General features: G+C 36.4%; 2 protein-coding genes across 7 annotated transcripts in view; both read right to left on the bottom strand.

Annotated features, from left to right (window-relative positions):
* Positions 1-2,936: 2,936 nt before the first annotated feature.
* EPGN (epithelial mitogen) lies at positions 2,937-10,314 on the bottom strand. Its single transcript, XM_007123875.3, has 5 exons — positions 10,191-10,314; positions 9,566-9,655; positions 6,490-6,610; positions 5,608-5,760; positions 2,937-4,181 (listed from the first exon to the last, which is right to left on the bottom strand). The coding sequence occupies exons 1-5, from the start codon at positions 10,231-10,233 to the stop codon at positions 4,127-4,129; spliced, it is 462 nt and encodes a 153-aa protein (XP_007123937.1). The 5' UTR covers positions 10,234-10,314; the 3' UTR covers positions 2,937-4,126.
* Positions 10,315-15,930: 5,616 nt separating this feature from the next.
* Positions 15,931-19,618, bottom strand: part of MTHFD2L (methylenetetrahydrofolate dehydrogenase (NADP+ dependent) 2 like) — a 134,512-nt gene continuing 130,824 nt past the window's right edge. For 4 of the 6 annotated variants that reach the window (XM_024115391.3, XM_028491907.2, XM_024115392.3 and 1 more), the window contains one exon: positions 15,931-16,689. In XM_024115391.3, coding sequence (XP_023971159.1) covers positions 16,577-16,689 — 113 coding nt within the window. In that variant the 3' untranslated portion in view covers positions 15,931-16,576. Of the gene's footprint in view, positions 16,690-18,037; positions 18,065-19,618 lie in introns of those variants that run through there. The other 2 variants (XR_003680550.2, XR_003680551.2) reach the window with 2 other exon arrangements.

Raw genomic sequence — 19,618 nt, 5'->3', positions numbered from 1 at the left:
CTTCCAGAAAGATGGGAAGCCTAATTAACATTCTCTTAACACTGCTAGTTTGATACCTGCTTGGCTATGGTCTTAACGGAATTTCAATCTAAGTGACTTATGCTCCAACATTATCTGAGACATAAATTACCAAGAAAGGCCATGAAGTATAGAGATAAGACCCGATTAAACAATTCAATTCTTCTTGTTACCATATCATCACATTCCTAATCTTTAGGAGATGCTTCTCTGGAAGCTGTGGGTGTTGTCCACAATCTATAACAGCTCTCGTGTTTCGTTTTGGCAGAGGAGTGAAATGTCCAGATGGGACACATTTATTCATGTGGGTATTCTCAAGGAGTCTAGCCTTTGAATTCTTAGGATATTAACTACTTAAGCCCTTGTACTCTGAGTTGTGCGTTCATTGAACATCTCACAGAAATTTGGAGCTGAATTTGGAAGATATGCTTCTGAATATGCTACTGACTAGAGCTGTGCCAAAAGGTTGGACAGAAATGTGGACTCATGCAGATTAGCAGTGCCAGGCTCACAAATTAAATTTCAACACTTCCAGCTCATCTTGGCAACTGCTAATATCCTGATGTCATACAGTCATGATGTAAGCCAGAAAGAGTGATATTTTGCAACAGAGAGATTCTGGTAACCCTTCCCATGAGTATGAGCTGTAGGATATCAATATTTATATCATACCACAGAATGTGTTACAGTTTGTAAGACAGAGAAGTTAAATGGTTTACTCATGTCCTCTGTGGCAAATCATCCTATGTTCAACATCAAAAGGTTAAATTACTCATGTTTGCCTTGTTATTTCCTTCAGACATTTTTTTTAATTACATATAATGAATAGAAATCTTCTTGACGTCATCAAAATAGATGTTTCACAATTAAGGGTTGTATTGTGCCAGGAAACACTAAAAGATGGACTGTGTTATGATTTCATCTACTTTCCAACATTATAAAAACATAATTATACAAAAAAGTAATTTGGAGAAAGAAGATACAATAACAAGCAGTTATAATTCCTTTTGTAAATTTACTCACTCAAGCATGACTGAAGTTACAGTGTTTGCTCCCACAGCCATTATGCTCCAAAAGGCTAACTAATGACTCACTCATGAATATTGATGACCTAAGAATGTGTTCTCAAGAACTGAAGGGCAGACACAGGAAGGAGACAAAATAGGAAATAAAAGAAATTGAGGAACCCCTTGGCCCGTTTGATTTAGTGAAAGATGCCAGAAACATGTTCTCATTTCTTTCCTAAATGACCCACCTCACCTAATAGCTGAAAATGTAGTTCTGATGCCAGGGCTTCACTGGTAGGCTTTTTTCAGGGTCTTATTGCATATAGGAAAAAATAGAAAATGAAAAATTTGCAGAACATCTTATACTTATGCATTTTCCTACTTAAGGCCTGCTTACATATGTAAATATTGCCATAGGAATGCCAGGGATTCCTTCCCGGAAAATAAACTCTAGGAGTTTATCACAAGATTCTTTTGTATGACGGACCATAAACAGATGGCTTCTCATGAACTACACTCTAAATTTCCATATACGTAGGGACTTCCCTGGTGGCGCAGTGGTTAAGAATCCGCCTGCCAATGGAGGGGACACTGGTTCGAGCCCTGGCCTGGGAAGATCCCCACATGCTGTGGAGCAACTAAGCCCCCGAGCCACAACTACTGAGCCTGCGCTCTAGAGCCCATGAGCCACAACTACTGAGCCCATGTGCCACAACCACTGAAGCCTGCACGCCTAGAGCCTGTGCTCCGCAACAAGAGAAGCCACTGCAATGAGAAGCCCGTGCACCACAATGAAGAGTAGCCCCTGCTCGCTGCAAATAGAGAAAGCCCATGGGCAGCGACGAAGACCCAACGCAGCCAAAAATAAATAAATAAATAAATTTATAAAAATAAATAGATAAATAAATAAATTTCCATATATGTAGTCTCACTGGGTGGATTTTATAATGTTAATGTATACTCTTCCACAGGTGAAAAAAATTGAATTTCTATTGGTTTTGTTTTGGTTTACTTTTTGGTTTGGCATTCTGGGAATTTTAATTTGTTGATTAATATCAATTCTATTATGTTTACATTTTAGAAATATTTGTAGACAGCAAATATTTATAACTTTTTAGGTTATCACCTCCCCAGACTCTACCCTTACTTCCTCTTCTTTTCTTTAGGAAGCAGTCCTTAATTAAGCTTTAGTGCTTCTTCCTGGACTCTACTCAGCTTTTTAACCCCTTTTTGAAATGCTCAGGAAAAGCCTAGCTCTCTAGGTGCGGTCACTGGAGTCACTGGGAGGAAACTTCATCTCCCCACTCCTTGGTATGATGTAACCTCTGCATACTTTGTGAGGTCATGCAGAAAGTGCTGACATGCAATTCATCTGCATTAAATTCCTTCTGAAGGGAAAACAAAGCAAGTGAAATGCCTTCTATTCAAAGGAAAGCAGAATGTAGTTTTGTTTAGAAGTGAATGAAAAGTCACAACTTGACATAAGAGAAAGGCTTGCTACTAGGCTACCATTGTAAGAATATTCATGTTTGATCTTTTTTTAACCCATCTCATGATCAAAATTATTTTGCTTATCTATACCACAATAGAAAAAAAGTCCATAGTCTTAGATTGAATCTAAAAGAAAAATGGTAGATATTATTTTTAATTTCATGTTTTACTTCCTTTAAAAACAAATTCTTAAATTATTATTTTACAAACCAAATAATAAAATATACACCTAAGATGATATCCAGTGGGGTGAGAGGTGAGGTCAGGGACAGAGATGGAGTTGAGAGGTGGAAAATTTTCTCTCTTCTGTCACAATCAAATTTTAGAGCTAGAAGGACCTTGTAGAAACTGATCAAAGCCCAAAGAAATTAAGGGACCTGAACAAGACTGTTTGAATTAGGTGGAAGAAATATGATTAGGGCTTCCCTGGTGGCGCGGTGGTTGGGAGTCCGCCTGCCGATGCAGGGGACGCGGGTTCATGCCCCGGTCCGGGAGGATCCCACATGCTGCGGAGCGGCTGGGCCCGTGAGCCATGGCCGCTGAGCCTGCGCGTCCGGAGCCTGTGCTCCGCAACGGAGGAGGCCATGGCGGTGAGAGGCCCGCGTACCAAAAAAAAAAAAAAAAAAAAAAAAATGATTAGAGAGGAAGGACCCTAATTCTCAAATCGTTATTTCTACCAATATTCTGTTTTCTCTCCCTCTGTGCAAATCTTCTCTCCGGTACCCAGAAATGGTAAAGAGAATTTCCACCCGCTGTTGGCTGGTGAAAAATTCTTATGTCAAGTTCTTCAGTTTCTATTTCAGAGCCAATTGTAGAATTTTATTTGTTAGTAGAATTTTAGAATTTCAGTCCAAGTAGATAATTGCCAGGTAATTCCACTAACGATAGGAGAAAGGATGAACATAAGCATTCAGGGACCAGTGAGTCCAACACAAAATTTTATAATCCATGCAGAAACAAAAACGTTTTGCCTCCTCAGGGCTCAATATCCACATAGCTTTCAGTCATCAGAAACTCTGTAGCTTATTCCATATTTCACAGTGTTGTCACAAGTTGGGTATCATTATGTTTGCCTTGGACATTCCATTTCTTTTCTCTAGCTTAGACTTCAATCATAAGTTTGGTTCATTGGAGGTGCCATAATACTAATCTCATCTGAATAGCTGACATCACATTCTTTTAGACACCATGAAAGCATCATGTTTGGGATTTGGTCCGTAGAGCAGTGGTCCAGAATCCTGGTAGCAAGCATAGTGAAGAATCCAAGCTTGGCTGGCTGCAAGGTTGATAATTATTCCCATGAAAATTCACATCTGACATAGTCAGAAGCATAAAACTCAGTCTCTCCGCAGTGAGAACAATAATCACACAACAGCAACAAACCCAGAGTAGAACTGTGAACTTGACTTCTGTCACTGTACCTTGTTCAGTGTACCCATGGCACTTTAAAAATGGCAAAGTCTAAGGACCAATGTTGAAATTTATTATCTTGTTTCATCATGATCCCAACTTTCTAGTCAGCTTATGAAGTTTTGTTGTTTCACTTGAAAATTTCAGTTTTGGGCCCACTGATTTTCACCAACGACTCATGAAAATTTCTTACAAAGGCCTCATAGTGGTCTTCCTCCGGAACAGACGTTGTAAGGTGATTTCAATTTTAGACACCTAAAACAGAGTATTGGTTTTCATATGAATTTGACTGCTGTTTGTATAGCTTATTGAGGATTATATAAATGCTCTGGTGTAGCAATTGCTCTTGGTATCCCACCCATATCCTCTTTACCCACTGGTATACCCATCCCCCAGCAGTTGTGGGTGTTAATAAGGCTCACAGCACCATCCTTCTCTAGAAGATTGTCCTCAGCCAAGAGAGGACTTTGCCTGAAGATTCCTAGGAGATTCCAAGCCCCTGCCCCTTACCCTGCCAGGAGCACTCTGACACCCATGCCTGATGATGCTGGGTACTACAGCCAAGATCCCTCACCTTCTTGGGATGGGTCAGCGATGCCAGTCATGTTCTAGGTCTCCCTTTGGAATCAGGTTGAGGATAGACTTCAGCTAAACTACATCTTTACTTACTTACCTTCTTCCTCTGTTCTAGCTTTCCTACTTCATTACAAATTTCACCTTTGAGCATTCCCTTGACCAGCCATCACTCAGTCAGGAATCTCTATCTTAGATTCAGCTTCTAGGGAGCCTGATCCCAGACAGCTGTCTTGTTAATATTAAAAGGTCTTACTTCCTTTTTTATTTTCTTTCTTGGTCTCTTAGGCAACTGATATAACAGATTTTATATCAATTGATCCACAATTGATATAACAGATTTTATTCTCTCAGATAAATTATTAAGCAAACAATTTTTTTAAATGTTTTACAGTAATTTTTGATCATTTTAAAAATGACAACTTAGTTAATAGAGTACAGCAAGGGAAATGTATTTATACCTTTTCTTTAACGTATATCACATTATTTCTTGACTTTTCCCTATACATGGATTAAAGGAAAAATTACCAGTGTGGAAAAGCCAGAAATAATGATTAATAATTAATGCATGAGTAATTTATACTTAGTGGATCAAATTTATCTTATTTAGCTTTTAGCAGTAGACAGTATGTCCTGAATATACCCTCAACTAATGTCTGGGAAGAAACTGGCCCACATTTATCACACATTTTCATTCATTTAATACTCATGTTTTGATTTGTCCATTCAACAAATATTTACTGAGCGTCTATGGTGTGCCAGACATGGTATTCGACACTTCATATAATTGTGCACAAAACACATTAATATTTACCCTTGTGGGCCGACTGTACTACACATTTATAACTTTGATGTAGGCAGACAGAGTTGGGGATGAAGGGAAACTGTAAATTGGAACTATCCTATTGCAACTGTGGGTAAATTTTTACCTCTTGTCTGGGTTTATGAGAAAAGGCATCAAAACAAATATGCAGAAACTTGCCAGATTTACAGTCATATTTTAACTAAAAAATTATATATGTCAGTGCCTGGTACATTGTAGGGGCTCAGTGAATATTTCTCAAATGAATGAGTATCTAGTGACTTCATAATTTGTTTTTCTTCATACCTCTTTCTTATGTAGCAGTAAAAAATAACAAGAAAACCACTTAATAATAATCCAACGCCAATCCCAATTGCAATGTATTTTTCATAAGAATCCACAGCATATGATGTTAAGGTCAAGTGCTCACACCTTTCTCCAGTATAACCAGTAAAACACCTTTAAAAAAAGAAAAGAATGTATAATTTTAAAACTCATGATAGAAACACAAATGACAAATTTTGAAGAATGAAAAAAATTTAATAAAAAGTGATTTAAATTAAAGAGGCCAATACCAAATGAAAGCCAATCTATTAAATGTATTGAAGAAGCCATGTATTTTACAATAATCATTTGATTAAGACCCCATATTAATGCAACTTCCCTCATTGGTAGGAGGGAAAGGTAGGACCCTTGCATGAGTTGATCTAGAAAATTGTTAACCTACTCTTTCGTAGGAGGATGCTGAGCAAATCGATCATAAAAATGGTATCTCAGTTGATCTAGAACTTTATATTCCTGTGGTGTTTTTGCCATAGTCTGTTTCATTTTATCCTATAATCTATCCATAAAAACTTGGAAACATCTTTGCATGTTGTTAAAAGTTGATTTGGATTCAGTAGTTTTGAGGTACGGTGTGAGCTTCTTCATTTTTAACAAGCTCCCAGGTTATACAGATGCTGCTAATCTAGGAACCATATTTTTGAGTAATGAGAACTGGGTAGATTAGAAAAAGACTCCTTCAATATTCAAATACAAAGAGAATTGGTGAGTCACGTTCAGATCATGTACTTTTTTTACTAGATAAGATGGAGGTGTGTGGAAATGTACTATGTGAAACACCATGTGAAAGGAGGCATACATTCTCCTTCTCCCATCTCTAGGGCTTGGGAAGTTCTTTGCGATTACCTGCAGATGGCTTTCTCCAGCTCATGGTGGAATGCACAAACACCATTGATGCAGTAACTATGGTGGTCTTCCAGGCAAGGATGTGAGAACCTCAATGCTGTGGGTCCTTCTGTGTAGCCAGCTAGAAAAAGGAGATACAGTGTTAACAGATGAGGTGGGTCACACTTCCACAGTAGATTTGTAACACATATACGAAAAGGCCTTTAATTTTAGGAATATTCTTTGAGTGCTCTGTCATTTGAACTATTGATTGATTCCTTTGACAGGTTATATTTACAGAGTTTGGGTTAATATCATCTAAGACATATTAATGAATTAGGGGCTGGAGGTGGATTGATGATCATTCCATTCTTTGGAAACTATGTAATAAGATATAGACACAAGTTTGCCAAAAGGTGGCAGCATTGATTCTAGTCTTAGCATGCTATCCTGGGCAAGCCTTCCCAAATATATGCCTGGATACAAATGAAATAATACAGTTTTTTTCATTCTCCCCATTACAGCTGAAAAGTAAGCACTTAGGAAGATTTGGATTTATGGTTGGGAGATAATGAACTTGATTTCTTTTCATTCCCCAGAGAAGAGTGAGATGAGAATCCCCCCTTCTTCTTATGCAGACTACCTTAAGTAGCTAATGGAAAAGGGATTGTTTTCCCTAACTGATTTCAGAAGAGGTATTGTTATGACCTATACATGGAGCCAGAAACAACTTATGGCTCAGGCTTAACGTACCTAAGACAATACCTTCAGATGTTAATTAGAAAATTTACTCAGTTAAGAGGCATTATGAGATTGTGGGAAAAGCCATGGAGTTGGAATTAGAAAACCTGGGTTTTGATTTCTAGCTTTAGCAGTATGCAAATGACCACACTTGGCGAAACCTTTGTGGTCAAGTGTCCAGAAGCCTCTTTTTGGGAAACTTCCCTTTGGGAAGCTGTACTGTGGCAAAATACATAGATTTCAGGATGCTTATCTTTCATTCCTTGATGTACTAAAGACATATACCTATACTCTCCTTGAGGTTTATGCAGTGGGAATGACAAAACAGCATAAATGAGTCCTTTTTAGTATACTTTAATTACTGATTCTTAAATTCTTCTCAAGAAGAATTAGTGGCATTTTATTTTTGTCACTGTTATGAATAAACATATCTCCTCAACCTTAGTTATCATGTTATATTATATTCACCTTGCTAAGTAGATTAAGAGAATCATACTTATTTGTTTTCAGGAGAAAAAGATCTAAAAAGGCATACTTGTATTGAAAATACTAAATCTTCAGGTACTAAGTCACCAACAAGATACTGTTATATAACTTCATTTTGGTTGAGAACAACATTACCTTAAAATTCATATTCATTTTGTTAAATGTGGTATAGTAAATCTAATTTCTCATCTTGATAATTCTAAGGCAGTGGGAATTTCTCATTATAAACTGTGCTAGGTTCTTCCTACTTCAAGATTAAATAAGTTCAATTAACCAAGCCTGAACCAGGACTTACTAGAAAATGTGAGAATTGAAAGAAGACATTTCCAAAGAAAGAATATACTAGAGACTCATCTTTCCTCTAAGGAGAAGAATATTAGTTATAACTTCATGAAACTTTCCTGAGATACTGGATTCAGATTTTTAAGTTAAATGAAAAGCAGGGAGCTAAAATTCACGCATCAAGAAAGCTAAGAAGGGCTTCCCTAGTGGCGCAGTGGTTGAGAGTCCGCCTGCCGATGCAGGGGACACGGGTTCGTGCCCCGGTCCGGGAGGATCCCACGTGCCGCGGAGCGGCTGGGCCCGTGAGCCATGGCCGCTGAGCCTGCGCGTCCGGAGCCTGTGCTCCGCAACGGGAGAGGCCACAGCAGTGAGAGGCCCGCGAACCGCAAAAAAAAAATAAAAATTAAAAAAAGAAAGCAAAGAAAAACTACTGAAGTGATATATTCAATCCCTTTTGTCTATAATTATTACCTGTAACTTGGAGAATTTGACTTGCAGTTCACTATTAGGGAAGAAAAAAGGTGGTGATGGGCACACTGTTATGTCACTGAGAGGAAACTGTACTTCTTTAATTCTCTACAGTATTATCTCTCAACAAAGATGTTTTCTCTTTGTTTAAAGGCTCAAAAGACATGAAGAATTTGGCTAAAATTTATTCTAAAAGCCACACTAATTTTATTTTGCAAATTGATATGTATTCAAAAACTCAAATGAGCAAAATATGTTAAGCAAATTTTTTAAATTTAAAATTATTGGTGAAATGAAGAATACTTAAATATTACTATCTTTCATATTCAGAAACAAAATATTTAACTTGATCTTCGTTTACTCGCCTGGCTCTGAGAGCAAGATATGGTGTTTCTTTGGTCCTAAGTCACAAAGCCCATCTTCACATCAGGGGGTGGTATGCGATTTGTGTGAAAATCACAACCACCTGATACACAGGTCTTGGCAGGTAACAAGTTTCCCAAGTTCACCTCTAAGAGTTCAAAGAGTTTGAAAAAAATGCTGATGCTCAACAGTGGCCAGAAGCTATTTTAATAACAATAATAAAATGTATCATCACCATCAACAACAAAAATTGGATACAAGTGGTTGGGAGGTATAGCATATACTAAAGCAACATCAAAAGCTCCCAAAGACAAGAAAAAAGATCTTTCCAAAGATGAGGGAAAGTGGATTAAGGCTTCATCTGGTAGCCATAATTTATTTGGCTGCAAAGCTCACAATCACAGATCAAAATATAAAGTCACTCATCAAGAATGCCAAAATAGGGACAAACTGCCTCTGGAAGCACATGGGTTATCGGGAACCCAGCAGGAATCAAGCAGAAAGTGTGGCATGTTTCACATCCAGGACAGTAACTGAAAACAACTTCTTCTCATTTGCTTCATTTCCTCCTTTTAAAAAGACAATTCTTTGCTGACACATTTACCTGTCACTTCCATTTAACAACATGCTGATAAAAGATTGTCTAATAATAAAATATATATTTAAAAATTTCCAGTGTTGCGTTTATCACAATCCAAATTTCTCTCAAACATTAAGAAAAAAAGTCACTTGAAATACAAAAGTGTGAAGAAAATACCTTCTGTTTTGTTAACGGTCCAGTTACTTTGCTGGGTTGTGATTGGGGGTGTTACAGTCCTGGCTGCCTCTTCAGTCAATGCTGTCACAGCTGTGTGAAAGTGGGGGGGGGGGAAGCATCTTTAGCAGGTGAGCCTCCTTCTACGTACAAGCTACAGATCAAAAGTTATTCTATCTAGTCCCACATCTGTTCTATTTTTAATTCATTTACATTTGAAATCCATAACCTGACAAGGGCAGTTTCCTGATAGTGTCTCATGAATATCAATTCCACTCACTACATTATAGTTAGAGAAAGTAGAAACACATTAATTATTAAGAGGAAATCAATACATTTTATAAACGCATTCATTCAATCACAAGGACACTATCCTATCATATGTATCAACTACTCTTCAATTGTATAGAACAAACAATATAAAGATCTCAGAAAAAGAGGTGTCAAAATATGTTAAAAGAGGAACATACATTACATAAGAAACTAAATTAATTCACAAATTCCTTGCTTGGATCTTTGTCATGAAGAACAACTGCTAAAAGCCAACTCCTCACTAATTCAGATAAAACAAATCCTATTCACATTTTACAATGACACAAAATTAACACAGCAAAAAGAAATGACCTACCATTGAATAAGATATAGACTGATATTGAAACTCCGAAAGCCATTTCCTGCACTTGTTAACAGTATCTTGCTCTTATCCTCCTAGAGTGATGGGTGGAAGGTTTTTATTGAGCTCTCAGAGGCTTTCTTGCATTTATATTTCATGAAGCGTCATCTGGCAGTTCTTAGCAATCAAAAAAGTATGTCTTTCTGGCAGCAGCTTGAAGCCTTGAGGCATTCGTGTACTTGTTTAGGATACCTGTGTTATCTAGCAGTGCGATCAAATTTTCTTTTGAAACACTGGTTTCCTGTTACCTGTGGGCATAATCGTGTCTGTAAACGTACTGAAAACAACAACAAAGAATCTGAATTCAGGAAAAGCCCCCTTGGTGTGAACAGAATTATCCCAGCTCCAAAGTTGATAGTGACCTATAAAAGATTCCAAGAAAGGGGAGTTTTGATATTCCAAAGTAGGAAACATCTTAACCTGTTCGTAAAAGAAATATCCCTGAAGCTGCAGTCAGTTGCACTACTTTTCAGTACAGATTGGGTTCCACTGCAAATCAAGATATTTTGTAATTTATGGGCAGGAGAGAACAATTAAATGTGTGTAAAAATAAAGGTTTAATATTCCATTTTGGTTTTTGCTACTTAGTTTTACTATTTCAATTTCTGTAAATTGTTTTTAAGAACATAAGATTTACATTTATGTCATTCTGCCATTTATTCTTTTTCTGAGTAAATGGAATAGGCTACCGAGTTCTAGGAGCTACAGTTCTTAAGTATGTGCCCCAATGATTAGGCTCTAGAGAGAACCAGTAAAGCACTAAAATAATGATGATGATAATGATAATAATAATAGTAATAATAATAATAATGTCATCTCCATTAAGATAAAATTAAAATATTTAAAATATTTATGTTTGGTACATCTAATGAATAGAAAGCTTTTAGTTTAATACAACATTCAAATTTTTCTAACTATTAATCTACTTATGATTATTAAAGTACCATTTTTAAGGCCAAAATATGTAATTATTGCTATTCCTTTTTGTGACTATAGGAACTTCCATAAATTTTTCACTTGCCCCAAATTATTATAAATAATTTATAAATATGTTTTGCTGAGGTATTGCAACTTTCTACCAGGAATTTCAATTGCTCATATTTTCTGTACCTTAAAAACCTGTTTAAGTCAAGATAGGTTGTCATTTGCTTCATGTCCACCCAGCAAATTCAGTTTACCGGAAAGGATCCCTTTCACTATTCAAATACGAATTTGGCTTTAGAAATCACACAAGAATGAGCTTGTTGAACTCATTATACCTTGGGCAATCACTTGCCACAGAGTCATCCTTTTAAAGTTAAAAGACTATACTTGGCTTGCTTTAAATGTGCCTACAGTTCATATTCCTACTTTCGTGGAGTTTTAAAAAACTATTTATTATTAAGACAAGTTCTGGATACTGTTTTTCCCAAGCAAATCATATTTGAATTATAAGTCAAATAGTCATCTCTGTATGACTGGTAAGAATTTAAGGAAAAATCATTTACAAAGGATTAAATAAACCATAACCAATTGCAGTTGCAGGAGGAAGATGCTAGGTCTAATGTTAAATATGTTTATTTCTAAGACTGGAACATAGTACCACAACCATCTTTATAGTAACTGTTAACTGGCACTTGACAGTGCTTTGCATTTTGCAGAAGGCTTTCACACATATCTCAATTCTGTCTTCATTAATCCCGGCCCCAACAAATCCGGTGCCTAATATATAGTGTAGAGTATACTCAATCAATCTGTCTTGAGTGAATAAAGAAATAAACAACAGGCCTTATTTTTATTCCCATATGACAAATAAAGAATGAAGACTCAAAAGAATTGACTTGCCAAAGGACACACCCTAGAGTCGGGACTTGAGCCCATGTTCAGATTCCAGATCATACACCCTCTCCAGTTCCCCAGCTGTGTCCTCTGGTAGGAGTCAGTATACTGACCTTAGAGAAATTCAAATTATCTCCTAAGATCAAGATTTAAGTAAATTACCTTACCATAAGAATCTAAACAAATGAATTATGGCTTTTACACATGTTTGGGCTGAGAGAAGTGGACCACTGTCTCTCTAGATGTTTCTCCACTCTGGTGAATTAAGCCGTATAATATAGAAACTCATCTACCACTTGAGCTTAAGAAAATAGCTCCAAGTCATCCCATATGTTTCTTTTCCTCTGGGACTCATCATGATGGATCCCACTTACTCTCTATAGGAAAACCTCCTGTCTTCACATCTTCAATCCTCTCATCAGGGAGTCCTTCCGCAATCCTGAAGAATGGGAGAGGTGGGTACTGTAACATTGCCTCACGGATACTTGTATTCATTCCTGATACATGTTAGAGTGAGAAAGAAGGCTGCCGCACCCCACTATCATTTTTCCCTCCGACCATTTTTTATCTTTTTAATTTATTCATCTCTCTCTAGTCATAAGCATCTCTGGAAGTGTCTTCTCTTCCCTTTCCTCGCCGTTAAGTTTATCTTTTCCTTCACTTCTCCTGCTTTCCCTTTCTTTCCCCTCCTTTCCTTTCTTCATCTCTCTTCTCTTTTCCTTTTTTATTCTTTTTTTTTTTTAATTTATTTTATTTTTGACTGCATTGGATCTTCGTTGCTGAGCGCGGGCTTTCTCTAGTTGCAGCGAACGGGGGCTACTCTTCATTGCAGTGCGCAGGCTTCTCATTGCGGTGGCTTCTCTTGTTGCGGAGCATGGGCTCTAGGGCGCATGGGCTTCAGTAATTGTGGCATGTGGGCTTCAGTAGTTGTGGCTCATGGGCTCTAGAGTGCAGGCTCAGTAGTTGTGATGCACGGGGTTAGCTGCTCTGCAGCATGTGGGATCCTCCCGGACCAGGGCTTGAACCCATGTCCCCTGCATTGGCAGGCGGATTCTTAACCACTGCGCCACCAGGGAAGCCCCCTTTTTCTTTCTTGCTCTTTCACTAACAGCCAAAATTTGTTGCTGGACATTGGAAGGAAATGGTCATCAGCCCATTGCTTATCTCTCTCTAAACTTATTCTGTAATTCTCATGAATTCAGTTGCCATTCATCCATTCATAAACCATTTTATGCCTGTAACATGTAATGTTTGTAAGACAAATAGAAAAATCCTGCATGGACTCTGACCTCAAAGAACTAGACGGGGCTAAGGAAAGTACATACATAACTACAGTGCTGGGTAGAGACAGATGACTGCCATGAAGGTGTACATAAATGGGTATAAGAGTTCAGGGCTGGGACTTGGTCAAACTCTCACAGTTCTCATGGATGAGTTTCATTTGGAGTGAATCTTAAATAGCAAGTAGAATTTAGACATACAGTGATAAGAGAAAGGATTCTAGGTGGCAGGGGAGGTGGGCACTGAGGGGAGGTAGAGTGATAGAATGAAAAGGGAGTGGGTTCCGGCTCACATCATCCTAACAGACCTTTCTTTGAATTCCAGTTCTACCTTTGCTATCCATTTGGCCTTTGCTGAGACTTTTTAATAACCTCAAGGGTTGATTTCCTCATATATCAAATGTGGATTGTCAGTAACAACAATAACAAAAAAGTAAAGCATTTAGCACATGATAGGTACTCAATTAAAGATAGCTGTTACTATCAAACAAGTGTAGAAAGATGCAGGGTGTGTATAGTGGTCAATCAAGGTTAGGAATTTAGCGGTTAACACACGTTGATACATCTTAAGTTTTCATCATTAGCCATGAATTATTCTCATACCAGACTGATACTATGTCAGGACTTTTATTTATATATTATGTCATCACCTCACACTCAACATGTCAAACTGAACATATTATCTCTTCTCCAAAATAAGCTCCTCTTTACAACTTCCTCATGATAATCAGTGATAATGTCTTCTAGGCTTTAACTACAACTCTCATCACTGACTAAATATAGTCTAAATTCTGATTTATCCAGGCTTTCTCTATTTCTGCTGTTATCCAGCTGTATTTCCACCACTCTGCAACACACACTTTTCATTTCAGTCTGACTGTAGCCCTTGCTTTCATATATGTATGCTAAGCTCATTCTCACCTCCATATCTTCATGTTATTGTTCAATCCTCATGAATTCTTCAGGGTCCTTTTTACAGATACGTGTAGAAGAGAACTTACTTCTCCAAACCTCCTCCACAAGACAATCATATGTCTTTTATAGACCCCAAATATGCATAAGTAAAGTCATGATACCAGTGAACCAACTTTATTTCCTTTATGTGTTGACAAAGGCTTCCTTCTTGACCAAACTTTAGTTAGACGACTCCTAGTCCTTTTCTCAACTAGGCATCAACTTAGCCTGTTGAGCCCAGTTTTAGCAAAGAAATCTGCTAAGTTAGTTTATGGAGCATCCCCCTACCCTGCTCCTTGCACCCTTGTCCCTGCCATATCTGCTCAAGTTCCCTATCTCCCACCCTTGATATCTGGCCTCACTGTAACAAGAATCCTGGTAAGCTAGTTTAACAAGAATCCCTCCAGCCTTGTTATCTAATCAAGTTCCTCTTAGTAATTTTCCATCTAGTGATCCCCTCACTCTCTTCATTGCCTGCTGTCTCAGCTATATTTGGAGTTTTCAATCTCTTCTATTGTGATAGTCTCGACCCCATTGCAATAGTCCTGAATAAAGTTGTCCTTATATTTTTAACAAATGTTAGATAATTTTTCCTTTATAGTGTTTTAATTGGTCTCTGGAAAGGCTCACTCCTGAATTTTAGCCTCACCAAAGGGGAAAAATATTTCCAAAAAATAACTCCTCCTGCATTTGGGGGTTGGGGAGGAGGAAGCTCAAAATCACAGACTTCATCTTTTCCATGTAAATGTATTTTGGGTCATTATGTTTGTTTTGGGAACGTGGGGCACTTAAATGCTAAAGAGAGGGTCTTTCTGAAATGTTTGCTTGGGAGCTTTGAATTTAAACTTTTATCAGGGTTATTAGACAAAGATTGATCTGGAATGGGCTATCGAACCTTTTCTTTCATGTTTGAGGAACTTGTACATTTCCCCAGCATGCTCTGAAGAAACAGATAACAAATATATGAACAAAGAAACTTATAGATAGCTTAAAGAAAAAGAAGACAGGTATTCCTTTCCAAATTGGTTTTATTATACAGTTGAGATATTAATTATAAACATCTAGTCTATTTTCACACAAACGATCAAGAGTATACACTAATAGACATGCACTGGGTAAGAATAATCACTGGTACATAAACAGACTGGGATTTGAGCCTGAAAGCAATACAATTATATGCCCAGGGCAGTCTCAAAATAGCCTTCAACTGACAGTCACATGTTTTTTCTCATTTAAATTGTGTTAGAAACATGGCATCTACTTTGAGAACCAAATGCTATAGGAGATGAAGGAAGAACTGTGAGTAAGAAAGCAATAGATTTTTAGTCATATCCTAAGGCTTAGCTTGGGCACACTGTGTCATATTTTTCTATTAGGTTTCTAGATTTGTGAACAAACATAACTTCTATTCTTTAATGAAGTCCTCATTCATACTATATTGTATTTTCCTGATATTTGTGGGAAAATACAACCTTAGTTTTGTTTTGTATATTTGTTTGGTTTTGAAGTTTCCATTATTCTTCAAGGAAGGTATCGTCCAAATATTTTTCTAGAAGAACAAAGAAATTACATGTAAACCTAACACATTCTTATTGCATTTTTACTTGGCAAGTAGTAATTCACCATTTGGAAATAATCAATACCTTTCCAAGTAGCACTGCATTTTTTGCCTTCCTTGCATGTTTTTCTTTCCTCGAATGGAGCATCATTTCTCATTAGTATGCCTCGTAGGATGCATTTGGGAAGTATATGAGATCAAAATTTTATTTTTAATATTTTATCTTTCCTTTAGCAAGGAAAATAAACTCTTTTTAGCAAATATAAACTCTTTTTCATCATATGATATAGTACATAAAATATATAAAAATTGGGCATAATTATGGCAACACCTAAATTACATTTTACAAGGGAGCTTATTTGTCTGACAAAATGTTTGTTGAAAACACACTATTTGTGATATTTGTGTCAAAAATATATGCCTTTATTATGAGCCCTTTATTAGTTTTAACATTATGAACAAATATTAATCACAAAACAAACAATTGTTACCAAAGTTTTCATTGCAGTTGTTTTGTTTTCTTTTCCTAAAACTCAACATCCACTCAAAATATTCAGTAATTATTAGCAGGAAATGCATAAGATTGTGTGAATCATCTGATCCACAATGATTCCATCTGTGAAAAAATAAATACAATGTAGAAATAGCTTTGTAGTAAAATATAAAGGTTTTTGCCTTTTGTCAAACAGATACGTAGCATGACTTCAGTTTGCTTTATTCTTTCATGTGATTTAGTAAATGATTTTTTTAGCTGCCAGAAGGGTATTCTTGAGAAGCATTGCCACTGTCATGGGTCCCACGCCTCCTGGAACTGGAGTGATAAAGCTAGCCTTCTTCTTAACAGCTGATGGAGGAAACAGAAAGGATTCTTTATTTTTTATTTTTTCTGAGAATTTCATATTTTTAAACATACTGAACTGTTAAAACTGAAGCATTTTAAAAATTTAAGAGTTTATCTGAGCAAAAATGGAGTCTAATCGGGCAGTGCCAAACCTGAAGTATAGCTAGGAAAGCTTCCACCAACAGGAGAGACTTACAGAGAAAAGGTGGAAGCAAAGCAAGGAAATCATTGATTGGTTATAGCTTTAAGCCTAGTTGGCTGTTTGTGATTGGTTGTCCTTGGGTTTTGATTTTGTAACCTTGAGGCAAAATCTACAAGCCAGATTTTGGTTTGCTTACATAGGCAGCCAGGGCATTAGAGCCATCTCAGTCTAATGGCTCCCTTGTTTAATTAACAGAATACAGTGGATTTTTCTGCATTACACATATAACCCTAACATCCTCAAATCATTTTTAGAATGAAGTAGACTATAACACACACACACACACACACACACTTCTGTGTATGATATCTAATGTGTATAGAAAGAACACAGTGAGGCCAACACCGTAGGATGAATCTCTACACAGCTCAGTTAGTTTTACATAATGAAAATCTTTAACCCATGATTGATCCAACTACATGTAATTCCAGTTAACTACTTCTAAAATACATGATATTGGTCACAAAGGGGATACAGGATATAGATAGTTCAGCACACATCATCCGTTAAATTAGAATAGTCCTGTTATAAAAGCAGCATCACGTATATGTGGATAATACATTCCACTGCAAGTCTAATAAAAATCATTAAACATATTAAAATTAATTGAGCAAATACACATAGTCCTGTTCTAAGGTATGAATGAAGACTTCTTATTCAGTGAATATACTCAAAGAAAATGGCAGAGAATTTTCATCAAGTTTTATTTAAGAATGTTCTCACACCCACAATATTACAGGTGAATGGTTTCATGAATTGACCTACTGGTTTAGTGTTTCACCGTGTGAATAAGAACAATGAACTTTTCCCAGATAACTCTTTTAGTACAAAGTTAGCATAGACAATACTTCTTTAATGCATACTCTGACCTTATCAATCACATGCTATTTAGATGTATTGCCTTTACAAGTTTGCTCGTATATGCTTCTACATAAACGAAATCAGTAGATGTTCCCTAAATCTTAATTAAGCATTACTTTTGTACAATTTATATTGCCTTCTTGAAATATGGTTTGTAAAATTTACATTTACCTTATTTTAAGTGTATTGGTATAATGCAATATTTTTTAATAATAGGAAACGCAAAGGAATAATATTCTTTTACTTGAAGAAAAGTCCAGATAAGCTTGAAGGCATCACACACACACACAAAATCCAGCTAGATATATCACGAATCTTCTCATGGCATATAACAAAGAAAAGATAAGAATGCTGTGATTTAGAAGGTAATATGTTAGTTTTCCAAAATGTGCCTCTATACATGAAGCATGTCCTTTTCCTGCCATACTTCTATCCAATGTACTCTATGCTGTAGAAACACTAGGCTAGGTCAAGAGCTATTTTATAAATAGCTACAAATTATCATTCCTTTCTTCCTTTGCTCTCGTTATTCCTTCCACCTGGAATACGCTGCTACCTTATCCAAATAAGAAATTCCTTATGATTCTTTAAAAGCCAATAAAATGTTACCTGTCCATCATTTTTCTCAAAAGTTCACCCCTCCAGCATTGAATTAAAAGCGCCACCATCTATGTTTCCAGTCACTTTATACCAAACTCTGTTATGGAATTTACCATACTGTGCTGTTCCTTTAATTAGACACCGGCATCAAGAAGGCAGAAACTAAGTCTAGTGGTGATTATTGTTGTCATTTTTAATCTGAGAACTTCTCCATACACAGGTGAGGGATTCAGTAAATTATGATAATGTGAACTAAATAGCCCTTGAAATTTAAAATCTAAAAGCAATTTGCAGGAATGTGTCAGTGCTTTTGACTAGATACAAACAACATCAAAACAATTTAGTTCGAGTTAATGTACTGAAATTCTCAAACTACATATTTTGCATGATGGTGACAAACTGCATTTTTCATTTTCCAATAAGCTGACTTGATGGCATGAACAGTGCCTTCCAGAACCTTTTCTATAGGATTAGAGAAGTAATGCCTTTAAAAATTTCAGCAGATCTCTAGAAGAAATGTACTGTACTACTATTATTTACACTGATAGTATGTAAAATCATATATTTGTAGAGCACTAACTTTGAAATATTAATAGATAAAAATTGAATACTACTGAATAATATGGCAAATTAAGAATCAAGTACAAACTAAATCTTCAATGGAAAATAAAATGGTTTATTTCACAATCAAAAGTTAGATAAAATTGGGAATCCATTCTGGGTATACACTAATTTTTTATATAATTTGGTTTTCAACTTTGAAAAGTGAAGTGGCTTGGAATTATGTATATATGGAAAAATAGTAATAACCATAGCCACTATCTGTTGAGTACTTACTACTTGCCAAGAACTTTATACACATCATTTTAATAATTAATATTTAATTATTATTTCATTTTAATAGCTGAAGAAAGTGTGGCTCACTGAAGTTAAAGTGACTTACCATTTTCTAATATGGTAGAGACATTATTCACAGCTAGGTTTGAATCATTCTATGATTCCATAATTCTATCTCATCCCAATTTAACTGTATTACCATGACCTGAACAAGTTGAAAAGCCCCAAGAAGGGCTCATGTGCCCCAAATTAACTCAGTTTTCTCAAAGGGTTAAGAGGATATTTTGAAAAAATAAACAAAGGGGGGGAAAGTTCTAATATAGTAATTTTCCTGCAATTTTCCTGTGAGTACTCATAGCTCATCATCTTTGAATTATATCCAGCACTTCACATTTCAGCTGGCTTAGCAGTTTGAGTTGCTTTCTTTTTTGG

This window comes from Physeter macrocephalus, chromosome 7 (genome assembly GCF_002837175.3).
Source record: "Physeter macrocephalus isolate SW-GA chromosome 7, ASM283717v5, whole genome shotgun sequence".
Classification (NCBI taxonomy): Eukaryota; Metazoa; Chordata; class Mammalia; order Artiodactyla; family Physeteridae; genus Physeter; species Physeter macrocephalus.
This window is presented reverse-complemented; position numbering and strand designations above follow the sequence as displayed.